At 42.0% G+C, this 14,161-nt stretch overlaps 1 protein-coding gene across 4 annotated transcripts in view; it reads right to left on the minus strand.

Annotated features, from left to right (window-relative positions):
- Positions 1-258: 258 nt before the first annotated feature.
- The window catches only part of LOC119649750, a 421,393-nt gene continuing 407,490 nt past the window's right edge, over positions 259-14,161 (minus strand). For all 4 annotated transcript variants that reach the window (XM_038052042.1, XM_038052041.1, XM_038052040.1 and 1 more), the window contains one exon: positions 259-2,024. In XM_038052042.1, the coding sequence (XP_037907970.1) occupies positions 760-2,024 (1,265 nt within the window). In that variant the 3' untranslated portion in view covers positions 259-759. The remainder of the gene's footprint in view (positions 2,025-14,161) is intronic.

The raw sequence follows: 14,161 nt of genomic DNA on the forward strand, positions 1-14,161 counted from the left end.
AGAGCTGCAATTCATTCTCAGCACCTTTTGTTGAAGAATTCATTGGAACAATGAATCCTTATAACCCTGTTGTGATTATAAATGATTTTTGTATTGCACCCGTTGTGAGGAACAAAAGCGGTCCTGCATCAGCGTGTGTCTAGGGAAGGACCCCTCCTGTACCATTGTAAAATGTGAGGAACATTCCGTTCTCTGTGGAGCTGCAAAATTAACACACAAACGCCAATATGAAATCAAACACACATTTATTTTTGCTCTCTATTTCAAAAGTTCAAAACTTGACTAGTCGGTAAAAGTGGTAGGGGTTGATAACGTTTTCTGCTTTGATATTTCATTGTATAAAATGTAAAAACAAAACATTAAATGAACAACTTTTCTAATACAATACATAAAAATACGATAACTAAAAAACATTTAAATAAAGAAAATAAATCTATCTACGTTTATGTTTGCATGCGATTTGGGTAGTAAAACAGGGGTTGTTGCTGTACAAATATATATGTGTATACATAGTCATTTACAATTTGATTTATCTCGGTATTTGTTTGGTTTTGATGAGAGTATGTACGTGAATTGAACGAGTATAACAACTAATTTACTAATTGCTTGTAACCCACTAAGGCGGATTGGAAGAAAGTTGCTTGGGGTGCAAGGAAGGAAGGCTTATGGGGCAGAAGGTACGACCCCGAGCGCCGGAGAAATGGAGGAAGGGAAAGGACAATGAAGGATACAAGACACGTTGGGGAAGAGAACACCTTATTAAACTAATGTTCCCGCGTGTGTGAAGTCCTCGCCCATTGAACTCAGTCCCGTGTCCGAGTTTGATTCCAATTCATTACAAATGCCACTAATTAACTTTTTCGGACCAAGTTTGCCGCTCGCTCCGGGGCCGGCGGCCGGATTCGACATGGAGTATACGTTCGCATTGAACTTCAATGGGTCAGGTTTTTGCAATAAATTCATCGACGTCACGATATCCATTGCGATTGGAGTGCAGAGAGGATTTTGGTTCCTGCAATTGAGCATGGGAGCTTGAACTACTTTATGATTTATGCCGACCGTTCCAGGTATCTGTGACGGGGGATGCAAGGGATACGTGCTGTCCAGATACTGGGCAGGCGGGGGGATTCTTTGGTCCAGCGGGATGGACGCCGGTGGCTGCAAAGCCATGCTGTTTGTACTATGAGTGGGAAGAGGATTCTGTAAATTAAGGACGTGATCAGGGGTGTGTTGCCGTAGAAGAAGCTTGTGGTCACGATTTTCGTTATTCTCATTGAATTCGTAATTTGGTTTCGATATGTACTGGCTGAAACTGTACAGGTTCTCAGCTAAATTTTCACTGTTTAAGTTCAGTGCGTTTGCTTTTGTGGAGTTTATTTGTTCGGACTGTTCTATGACGAGTAACTCCTTATTAAGGACTTCGAGAAGATTGGTTTTTTCTTGAAGTTTCTCATTAAAAATTAACAAATCATTTTCCAAACGCTGCATTTCCTTTTCGCTGTTGTCGATATTGATGTTAACGCGAGCCAAAGCTTCTCTGATTTGCTGCTCATTGAGCGCCGGATTTTCAGACTCATATTTTCTTATCTTCGCTCCTAATCTCACTAAAAGCTCTTCTTCCTTTTGAAGGTGCTTGTTTATTGCAACTAGTTTCTCCATCCACTCGATTTTCGCTGCAATGTCATCTTCCACTGTGGCTTTCTCAGTTTTCCTTGACTCATCTGCATCGTCCACCACCTCTTCACATGCTCTGCAATTTAGAAGTTCGCCCTTGCATTTATCATCGCTATTATCAAGCTTCGCTGTTTTGTATTCCTTGATTTGCTCGTGCACCTTGAAAAGTTTCTGTTCACGAAGTGATGATTTTCCTTTGTATGTACTACTGTTTCTTGGCAAGGCATAACTCTCTGGCCTACCCGTTTCATCGTCCAGCTCCGCCACATTGAGATACGCTTCGTTTTCGTGAATACCGATTTCAGGTGAAGATGTTGCTCCTTCCGTATGAACACCACTGTCGCTGTTCACTGTAAGTAAAATGAAAATTCTCAACTAAAATAATTTCCCAATCCAATAGATAAGTAAATAATATTTTAAACAAGTTAGATTAGATCTGTTCCTTGGAGTGGCTTAGATAATGTGCGCGCCCGTGATTATTACAATGATTTGACTCAGGTACTCATTCACAGCTGAGTCGACTGACATCCGATGTCTAGTCACGATACAAATCTCTGTCCACTCTTCCACTAAGCCGCACACATATATTATATAAGTAGGATATAATGATCTTTTTGTCAAGGAGAATCAACAAATATTCCCAACTATAGGAAATATTTGTCCACATTAGCAATAGATTCATAACTATGGAACATTCAACCCACTCAGTAATTTTATACGCTTGGGTGACTGAGCTTCAGTTTGAACGATTTGGACTATTTCTACAAGAGTTCTTTGAGTATATTACCCTGTTTCCGTAAACTTCCCATGCCAATTGATCACGAACATTCAGACATGAAGCAGTTCCGATTATGCCTCCAGATTCAGCTTAAGCGGCATGAGGTAGACTCGATAAAGCAACTGGTACATCAGTCTGAACTTGTATTTCATCCAAATAATCCTTTATCACTCATGCGTACTGCAAATTCTTCCGCCACATCCTGAACATCGCTTTGAGTATAAAGAGATCTAGTTGGCAGATTATATTTAATTTTTATTCTGTTTGTTCTCGTAGTTGTTCTTCAACTTTTGGATGAACAAACTATTTTGATACTTAAGTGACTGTGAAGAAATACACAACCCCGTAAAAGTGACAAATCAGTGAGACAAGTGCTGCACAAGAACGTTTGCTTCAATTAATTTAATTTTTATTGAGCTTCGTTATCCTGGCAGTTAGATTTCTACATCTCATCTTTTCACTATCATATTTCGTTGGTGGCTTTTGGTGTGGCATAATAGCATTTGCTTCGAAGCCACCTTTCGTTCAATCGAATTGTGGTCAAACAGCGCCCGTTGTTTCGATAGTTAATTATCGCGCATTATTCTGGGGCAGTGGAACGACGAAATGAATAGTTTCACTACTCATACAAAGCCTACGCATTGAAGGATCCACCCTCTTTTCAGAACCATAAATATCGCTAAGTTTACATAAATATCCTATTCACCTTTGTGCATCGTTCTCCCCCCAAAATAAGTGTTTGCCTCGAGGATTATGTATAACATCTTCAAAAGGGATTTTCGGCCAACTATGCCAGCGCTTGACTCGCTAGATGGTCATTTGTAAGATTCCTCACTCCGCCCGGTTAGTTAATTTGATCTGAACGAACCAACTTCACAACAATACTGGACTTGTATTCCAGTGTTTGTTAGCTCTCATGGAAGCTCATTAACTACCACGCCCCACATTAACGGTGATAATGAACCACTTTACTTTCACGGCAATAGAATTTATATATGTTGGCACTTCTATTTTACTACAAGGTTTTTCCACCCCCCTGTGAATTGGAGTATCTCGTATCTCTGTGTGCGCTGCGTTATCGAACGCTCTTTTGATGTCCAAAAACAAAGTGCTATTTCTTCTGTTTCTATGGCAGCTTATACAGGGTAGTTTTGGTTAACCATCCTGTCCGGCGGAGTGTAAGTAGATTGCGCATCAGAAGGTTAGTTTTACTATAGTTGCTTATCACTTTCACCACCGAACGATGGTATATATCCCAAGGCTATACTGTCCCTTATTACTCTTACGAGAAATGCTGAGGTGAGGCTCTCTGTATTAGTGCTGCAAAAATGCCATCTACTCTGGGTGGTTTCAATAGTTTCAAGAAGAATGCTATTGACTTCCACCGTGGGTTAGTGGCCCGGGAAATGAGTTCTGACGAACAGATGTACTGTGTCCTCCTCATCGGTTAATGTCCCATCTTCCTTCTTCAAACAGACAGACGATTTTTCCTTGCCGTTGGTTATAGCTTCGTGTAGGCTGGATGCTACCATAGTACCCACGATGGAGCATAAAACCAACACCAACAGCTCTCAACGTGGTGACCGCAGGGAGTTCTTATTTAACGAAAAGCTGCAGACGGAGAATGGTGAAGACGAGTTTCCCGCCCCTAAAAACCCAACTGGTCCTCCAGGTTGGGGGTTGGGTAGGGCTAATAACCCTACACGGAAAACCGAATTTGGCAACGAAAACCGAATAACGATTTGCGCATTTTCTCATGGGACGTGGGCTCCATGTACAGAGATAGAGCTACCAAGCAGCTAGCCGCTACCCTGTCCCAATATGGGGCTGATGCAACAGCGTTGCAGGAGATGCGTTGGACAGGGACCGGTTTCCTGGAGAAGAGCCACTACATCATATATTATAGTGGCCATCCAGTAAACCATGTGCTCGGAGTAGGTTTCTTAGTCAGCCAAAAATTGAAACCTGCTGTTATCGGCTTTGAAAACATAAGCGAACCGCTATGCACCCTCCGCTTGCGAGGCAAGTTTAGAAATATAAGGCTCAGAAACGTTCACGCCCCTACAGCTCGAATAACAGCACCACCCAGAATCCCCTCTGACAATCAGGCGATAGTGGAAGCCATTCACAACAAAACCTTCCGCAACACCTATAAGGGGGGAATGGATGCCACATTAACCGCAGTCAACAGAGTTCAGAGTCAACAGAGACTAAGCATCTGATGATCTTCACAATCATCTGAAGAACGTTATCATAAATCCGACCATAAATATACTTGGCCCCAGCGGTAAAATGATTTGGAATGACTAGTTCGATGATGAATGTAAGTTAGCAACAGAATTCCGTTCTGTTGCTAACTTACATTCATGCTGCATACCGAGTAATGTTGCATTCTCAACGGACGCGAGCATGTGCAAAAGTGAGCTCACAAACGGAAAAAGGAAGTCTGGAAGAACCAACAAGTCTGTGGACTAGAAAAGTACAGGGAGCAACCGCCCCAGGCGCGAAAGTTTTACACCTCGATGCTTATCCTGCCGAGACAAAGAGGGATATCTGATTTCCGACAATATGAGCATATTGGAGCGATGGGTTGAGTTCTTTGATGGATAAGTGAACAACCGGAATATCGGCGAGTTGGAGGTCCCGCCAACTGAAGACGACGGACAAATACTACCACCACAAAGTATAGGAGAAACACTAAGTACAACTCATAGGGTTACAAATCATAAGTCGCCAGGAATGGATGGAATTACCACCGAATTGGGTAAATATGGAGGCGAACAATTACTCGAAGCGGTTCAACTTATGCTCAAGGTTTGGGACAGCGAATCAATTCCCAACGACTGGCAACGAGGCATTATCTGCCCCATACATAAAAAGGAGGATATCACACAGCGCAGCAATTATAGAGGTATCAAATTGCTGAGTATCATTTATAAGATATTCCCTGCTATCTTGCTAGGTCGTTAGCCCCATACGCCCAGAACATCATTGGCCCATTCCAAAGAGGCTTCACTCCAGGCAAATCAGCAACAGATCTGATTTTCTCTGTGTGGAAAGCGATAAAAAAACTGTTGGAATATGGACACCAATTGCATCATCTATTCATCGACTTTAAAGCCGCCTACGATAGCATAGCCAGGATCAACCTGTACACGGCCATGTGGAGAATTTGGTATCCCAACGAAATTAATAAGACTGACTAGGCTGACCCTGACCAATTTGTGAGGCCAGATAAAAGCGGCGGGATCACTCTCGAGACCATTCGACGTCAACAACGGTCTAAGACTTCAACCTGGCCTTGAAAAAAGTGATCCGTGATGCTGAGGCAAATGCTGACAATACCGACATCATGGGAAGAACGACCTGACACGTACAAACTGCCTTCATCCAGATCGAGAAAAGAAGGCACGATATATGGTGGCAACGTCAACACCAAGAAACAACCAACCAAGAACATCCAACCGCACTGGTCAAACGGGAAGAATAAAGATAGGAGACTACAACTTTGAGACCGTTGATGATTTCTCCTATCTAAGGTCGAAAGTCACAACGGGTAATAGCTACGATGATGAAATCCGCGCACGGTTGTTGGCAGCCAAGAGCCACTTTCAGCTTACAAAAACTGTTCCGCTCGAAACTTCTCACCACAGAGTCAAAGCTCTTACTGTATAAGACAATAATCTTGCCAGTCCTCATGTATTCCTCGGAGATTTGGGTTCTTAGCAGGAAAAATTGCGAACTCTTGACCGCGTTCGAGAGGACAATCCTCCGAAGAATTTTTGGTCCCCTACATGAGGATGGACGATTCCGTAGCCTACACAATGACGAAATCTATGAGCGATACCATGACCGTCTGGTTGTGGATAAAATCCGGCTCAATAGGTCACAGTGGGCGGGTCACTTAATCCATATGGATGAGGATGATCCCACCCGGAAAGCCTATAAGGGCAATATCTATGGTAGAAAAAGAAGACGAGGCAGACCCTGCTTAAGATGGAGCGATGGCGTAGGTCAGGACGCCAGACAGCTTTTAGGGATATCGAATTGGTGGACCTTGGTGCAAAGCCGGGATGACTGGAGTTCCTTATTAAGGCAGGCCTAGACCGGATACCGGTTGTTGCGCCGTTGATGATGATTCATTTTGCTTCCCTGATCGCGTTGCTATACGTGCTCATTTGTACTTCTGCCAGTCCACGGTTTCTTCAAAAAGCTGCGATATCCAACATCATCTCGATCATGCCCGAAGTTGACCATTGACGGCAATGCTAATCTTGTTATATGTAAATCTGGATCCACATTTCAAAATTACTTTTCCACTCTCTAAAAGTCTACTACACATGTTATGAACGATATTTCATTACTTTTGTAATCCTTGTTTCAGCGGTTAATTCTTGTATTACCTGAATGTGACATGTTTTAGAGCGAAAGGGATTGATTTAATTTAAGTAGCTTATTCTGGCTGGTATTATTACCATTACTTTCATGTTGTCACGTGTTTAATTATTATTAACTTAAAGACCTCCACTTTATTTACCCTGACTGTCTGGTTTTTCCTGATCCATCATTACCATACCATACCATTACCATTCCATCATATAATCAATACCGAAGATCTGTGAGTATTATAAGCGTTTTATTCAGGTATACACTTTGGCGACCACATAGTGAAAGTGCAACACGTCTTCATTAAGCGTAGGACCACTGCCTCCAACCTACTTGACTTTACCAACTTTATGGCCAAATGTCTGAATTCACGGCAAGAAATACATACCATTTAAACTGATTTCACTAAAGCCTTCGACACTGTAAATCACAAGATACGCTCCTTCTTCCCCTCCTCTGGCGTCCCAAATGGATCTATTCTGGGGCCTTTGTTATTTTTACTTTTTGGTAAAGACCTTTCCCCCTCCTTACTTGCGCCTGTTTGCTCTATACAGACGACCTTAAGCTGTTTTCCGCTATATCGTCGCCCATGGACTGTGTTTCCCTTCAATCTAACCTTGACACTCTGGTTCGTTGGTGCTCCACTAGTGGTTTAGTGTTAAACGTCAGAAAATGTCACTCTATGTGCTACTCCCTGAAATCCTCACCTACTTCTTTCTCCTACTATCTTAACGGACATTCCTTATCCTGAGTTCCCTTGAGTACTGCTCCGTGATCTGGTCACCCTCCCGTAACTGTGATTCTTTTGCCCTTGAAAATATGGAACGTAAGTTCACACGTTCCCTCTTCTTTAAAAAAAGCTTACATGGCGTGGACTACTCCTCCTGCCTCCGCTTTCTGAACATTCCCTTCCTACCACAGCGTAGACATCTGGATCGATGCACATTTTTAAGGTTTAAACCTTATTAAAATCGGTTCAATGTCTGTCTGTTTGTCTGTCTGTCTGTCACCGGCACTTTTCTCAGAAATGACTATTGATGATTGACACGAAATTTGGTGAGAAGGTGGGAACTGTGGACACCCAGACATGCAGTGAGTGATATCCTTCTACGTGGAGAGTTAGGGGGGGGGGGGCCCATACATGTAAAAGGGAGGTGTAAAATTTTTTTCACCGAATATAGTCATGTGGGGTATAAAATGAAAGGCGTCGATTAGTACTTTACGAAGCCGGTCTTAGTTTTGAGATTTGTTGAAAAGGCGGGGAGTGGAAGGGGTGGAAAGTGACGATTTCTTTAACAGGCCCATCCTCAGAAACTACTCAACCGAAAAATCTGAAAAAAATTCATGAAACTGTCTCTATATGGTGCCCAGGCCTCAAAATACCCTCCATATCGATATCTGTTCAAATTAAGTTAATAATAGTATATTGCCATATTTTTGGGAAAATTGAGTAAAACCCCCCTTAAGTTTATCCCATAGTTATAAAAGTTGTTAGTAGTATAAAATATAATATGAATCTTATTATCCGTAAGTTTGATCAAAATCATACTATTAGTAACAAAGTCACAGTAACTCAAAGTTGACTTTAACCTGTAAATTTACTGCAACTAAATATCGATATCACACTAAAGTGAGAGACATGATAAACGCATATTCATAACCGGCTACGTACGAATGGGATAGTTCTGCACTCAAATATACCCAGAGAAGAAGCAAACAAAACCTTTCGTACCTGAAGCGCAAACATTTTCAACATGCCCTTCGCAAAGCTCGAAGTCTACTTGCATTCCTCGATTCCTAGGCTTTGCCGAAATTATAACCCATCTATGATGCTACGAAAGTGGTCAAGATCGTAAGATCGTAAGTGGTAGGCAGGATAACGAATACAAACATTTTATAGGTTGTCTAAATTGAAAACTGAGGAATGGACCGTTTTGATTTCATACGCAATTGAAATAGTGTAACCCTTTTACCACGAATCGATGATGAAAGCTTAAGGGCGCCAGAAGATACAGACTGAAAAGGCATGTCTCAGCTAACCTTGAAAAACATAAGTAAGGGACCACCAAATGCTAACAGGCAAACTTTCAGCGTAGTAATGCTGCAACGGTGACAACTACCCGGCTCTACCTCTTTGGATCAATGGTGCCAGCTGCCAGTGTAGCACGCATGATATGTAGAATCGTTGCTAGAAAGCTGGATCAAGTACTTCTATGTGGTGATACTCTGCATGTCGTCAAATGCTGCGGTTGACCAACTGTGGGGGTCCTATAACCTCTACTGTGAGATCTTGCAGTAGACGATTTGATAATTTTATTGAACTGCACTGTGTATGCTGATAACATCGTCTGTTGGAAAAGTTCCAGGAAGCGATTTTGGAGCTAGTACAACAAGCTTTAAGTCTAGTGGAAAAGTTGTGTGAGCAACGGAACCTGTATCCTGACGTTCACCAAAAAGCGAAAACGGGATAAATTCAAACTCGCGGTTTATCAAATGAGACACAATATTCAAGAATTATTTCAGACACAAGATGAACTGGAAACAAGAAAATCTTAAACACCATTTGTGGGGCGGACCTGTACTTGGAATCAGTAAAGCAGTTGTTATGAGAACCTTGCGAAACTAGGAGCTCAAAAAGAAGTCTTTTAATGTGGAACAGTATACTCAACGAATTTCAAGTAAATTGGCTGAGTAGTTCTTACGACGCGCGCCGGAGAAATGTGTTTCCACCGTTCCATCTTAGGCAGGGTCTGTCTCGTCTTCTTTTTCTACCCTTATAGACTTTCCGGGTGGGATCAACCTCATCCATACGGATTAAGTGACCCGCCCACCGTAACCGATTGAGTCGGATTTGATCCACAACTGGACGGTTATGGTATCGCTCATAGATTTCGTCGTTATGTGGGCTACGGAATCGTCCATCCTCATGTGGGGGACCAAAAATTCTTCGGAGGATTCTTCTCTCGAACGCGGCCAAGAGTTCGCAATTCTTCTTGCTAAGAACCCAAGTCTCCAAGGAATACATGAGGATTGGCAAGATCATTGTCTTGTACAGTAAGAGCTTTGACCCTATAGTGGGACGCTTCGAGCGGAACAGTTTTTGTAAGCTGAAATAGGCTCTGTTGGCTGACAACAAGCGTGCGCGGATTTCATTATCGTAGCTGTTATCGGTTGTGATTTTCGACCCTAGATAGGAGAAACTATCCACGGTCTCAGAGTTGTATTCCCTCAGAATGCCCAGCTTATATCGTTGGAGCTTCCGCTCAAGTTGGAGAAAGCGAACATTCTGGAGACATACACTACCCTACACCACTACAAGCAAGGAAACGTTTGATTGTATTCTTAAGTCTAACTCAGAGGGCAAAGGTAATCATGGAAGGTTAGATTTCCGAAAATTGGATGCTTTGCAAAGTCTCATAATCTCCAGGATACCAGGAAACAAAAGGATCTAGATAACATTAGCAGTTGGTTATTTGGATTTACAGGTAGTACTAACTAATTGAATAACTAAGCAATCAAGATTTGGGTACATAACGAGCGCGCTAAATTATAAGCAGCTTAGAACTAAAACTGACTGAAGAAGAAAGCATATAGTCTTCGAAATATGAGAGACAAAAACTCTTTTTTCGAATTGTTAGGAAATTATTTTTTTTTTTGGTTTCTATAAACTATAGCTATTAGCACATATTAAGCAAAAAAATTTGACAAAATAAAGGAGTATAACGTGTTTGTGTGTGTAATTTTGGTTTTCCCCCGAGGTCTGAAAAGACCTTAAGTGAACTGATGGGTAGGACGAGGCCTATCTTGCCAGCGTTCTCGATATATAAAGGACGACTTTTTGCGTTAAGTAATGATAAGGTGCGCGAAAATTTATTTTGCTTATCTGTCACCCAAGTCTGAGAAGACCTCAAGATAGACGTGCAAAAACACCAGATGTCATTGATTTCTTCGTAATTAAGGGGATATCAGAAAAATACATCTACGTTATCATTAATGAAAACATAATATCCGAGCACTCGCCTGTTATGAAGCTGGTCAATGAAGAAGTGATGAGGCTGACAAATACACAAACAAAGTGACCAGTATTATCAACTCGGGGATGAAATCGATCTGCTAACGATGAAAATAAAAGAGACGGCTTGGAAAAGCATTTCTGTTCATTATGAACTTCAAAGAAATATACTGATTGCAGAGGAACACAAGCTATGGTAAACAAATCTTGAACCTCTTGCGACACAAGGTAAAGACCTTATTTGATGGTGGAGTATAAGAAAGGGTCCTTCCACAGAAATCTGACAGAGGAAAAAGACTTAAGCTGTTCTACTGAAAAGTGCGCGAGATTATAAAAAAAAATCTAGACAATAAGTCCCACTTATTAAACAGAAAACGGGAGCAGAAAGCCTCTAGATACGCAAGCGTCTATAGGCCTGACCCCAGTCCAAAACGTCGACCATCATCCAATACGGCATGGAAAACTAAATGCGTTGAGGACAGAAATTGAAACAATCGTGATTCCTAATACATATATATATGAACTTATTAGAGGACCTTGAAATTAAAATTCGTTCTTCAATAATCGAAAATAGCGGAAGTTATAATATTCTCAAACCAGAGAAAGAGCCAATATTTGGTTCCTGTGAAAATCATTCTACCAATCAACAGGTGCACAATATCGCACAATATCTGATTATCTGATTAAAAACGCAATAGAAAAAAGCAGGTATTTTCAAGAAAAATTCTCAGCATCGGCCAGGTGTTCGATAGGGTGTGGCATCAAGGTATGCTATACAAATCCTAGAAACATATGAATTGAAAAAAAATGCAACTGGCGTACCCCAGTGATGAAAGCCGAATAGTGACATTTGCGGATGACACAGAGGGTAAAATTATTGACGAAGTAACAATAGTTTTAAAATGCTATTGACCACATTGAAGAATGGACCAAGATATGAAAAATCAAATTAAATGAAACCAAACCGACTTACATTACTAACTTTACTAACAGAAAGGGGCATTCTGCGCATTATCCACCCACTTGAAACGACAAATTTCTTTAAATTCCCGAACCAATGGCTCCTAGTTCATCTTCTTCTCCATATATTCCATTCAATGTTGCGATTTGGCGATCAGTTAGAACTTACCGGTCCCAACACATGCTGTAAGCAAGTACTGCTTGCGGTTCATATCGCTAAACCGGACATGCTCCCGTGATCTTCCTATGCTTGTATGCAAGGTTTTGATGAATCACCTTTCAACATTATGGCTACTTGTAAACTGCACCACTGCCATAACAATGCAACCAGAAATGAGATGGTCCAACGTCTCTAGCGCCAAACCATACATTCTGTACTAATCGTTCTCCACCCGTTCTTTCATTAGGAGTTTTTTATAACCTCTGGTAGCGACCAGGAAGTCCTAAATGGTACACATAAATCCCTTCGTCTCAGCAAAGAGTTCGATAATATACAGCCATGTGTTTGGCAAATGCAAATCGACAAATGGCTGCCAAAGACCCTTCAACGTGCATTGCCTTCGATTTCCATTCAATGATCCACTCCTGTCAAGTTTTACCGCCACGTCAACCACAACTCCAAACCGAGCTTGCCTCCGGAGCCACAAGGCAGGTTCAGTAGCACCGTGGTAGAGTTTTGGTCAAGTATTCGGAAATTTGATATAGTAGTCCGTACCCGCCGCTAGACGTTTTCCAAATTGGTCTTCATCCACGACAATATTACGTGTGCATAAACCAGTAAAGGGATAGCGAATACATTTAATGCGCTTGTTTTACTTTGCCACGAGAGATGTGATTTCAATACCAGCTTCACACGTCGTAGAGCATCTTTTAGATTACCAACAGGCTGATGATGACTTTTGTGGATGGCTTGAATTCGACACTCATCTAATGCAAATTCCATCCAAATGTGAATCACCTTGGATAATGAAGTGTGCTATGTACCTTTCATATCAACGCGATATGGACATAGGACATCGATTAGCCCGGTGTGTGGGACGCTGCCAAAAGCTTTGGCTTAATCAGTTGCTCTTCGCAACTCCTTGATCCGACTCGGCAGCCCTTCTGCTCCTCGCAACGAATGTTGTTGGTTTTCAAGTGCGCGTTGACCCTTCCGCTAATAAGGCACGTTATGAACTTGTAGAGGATTGGAAAGGAAGTAACCGATCTTCTGTCTGCGGGGTCCTACACCATGTCTTTTTAGGGACAAGGTAGGCAACAGGTAGACATACACCACGGGAATGCCTAGCCTATGCAAAGAATCATTTACGAAAATTATATATACGCTCGCTCGAACCATAACAGTTGTTAGCCGGACGCTGAAAAATGGTGCTGCGGCAAGTACTGAAACTGTTGCCTTCAGTGTGGCGTGGTATTATCGATACCACCGCCTCTGCCTCCACCGAATAATAAAGCGATACTGCTTTGTGACTCACTGCACAGTCACGTACGCGATTCGCGGAAAACTGTCGTCGAATCCCTGATGCAACAGGGGACGGTAAGATGTTGTACCCGCCTTCCTTCCGTTTTTATCACGTGGTAGGAACGGATGGTAAAGAGGTTCGTCTCCTCAGTTCATTTCATCCGCTGCCAACGCGAACTGCCGCTGCCACTTGAAGTGGTCGAAACAGATTGAGGCGAAACAGCTGAAGTAGACGGAGCCATGCTTCTGGTCATCGTACCGCCTAGACGTCGAACTGACCCACGATTAGCGGTTTCGACGGAAGCCCGACTCAGTCAGACGACTTCCACCTGTTATCCGGACTTCAAATTTCTCTTTCTCCTCACCTTTGGTAGCCCATTTTATACCTCACTTCTAGATGTGGAGATAGCTTCTCAGTGCATAGTTTCTGCACTTTCCTCACATAGTTCCTGAGACGTTGCGATGGTGTACAGCCATTCAGACTGAAGGTGTCCATCGCTCCTCCTTTCACAACCAAGCTTGGTACCGGCTACGACTATTCTTTTCTTTATGATTAATTATCATAAAGCATAAGCACCTGCTCTTACCCCTACTAATGCGAAGTTGAGATATGCAAATAAAGCTGCTAGACGGGGAAATCTCAGCCGTAGGTTCGCGAGAGGTAAGAGGTTTAGTGGATAAAAATGTTACTCTCTCAGGGCACGTGAACCTTGCGGTTAATTTGATGATGATGATGAATGATAAAACGCAATTTAACACTCTACACAAAAAATGTGTAACCGAAATCTAGAAAAGAATTGGATCATGTAGGCTTATCTAAAATAAGTAACGTTCTCTGCTGTATGGTAGTAATATGGTTGGTATCTTATATCAGAAAAAATTCATGCTA

Source organism: Hermetia illucens, chromosome 2 (assembly GCF_905115235.1).
Source record: "Hermetia illucens chromosome 2, iHerIll2.2.curated.20191125, whole genome shotgun sequence".
NCBI classification, from domain to species: domain Eukaryota; kingdom Metazoa; phylum Arthropoda; class Insecta; order Diptera; family Stratiomyidae; genus Hermetia; species Hermetia illucens.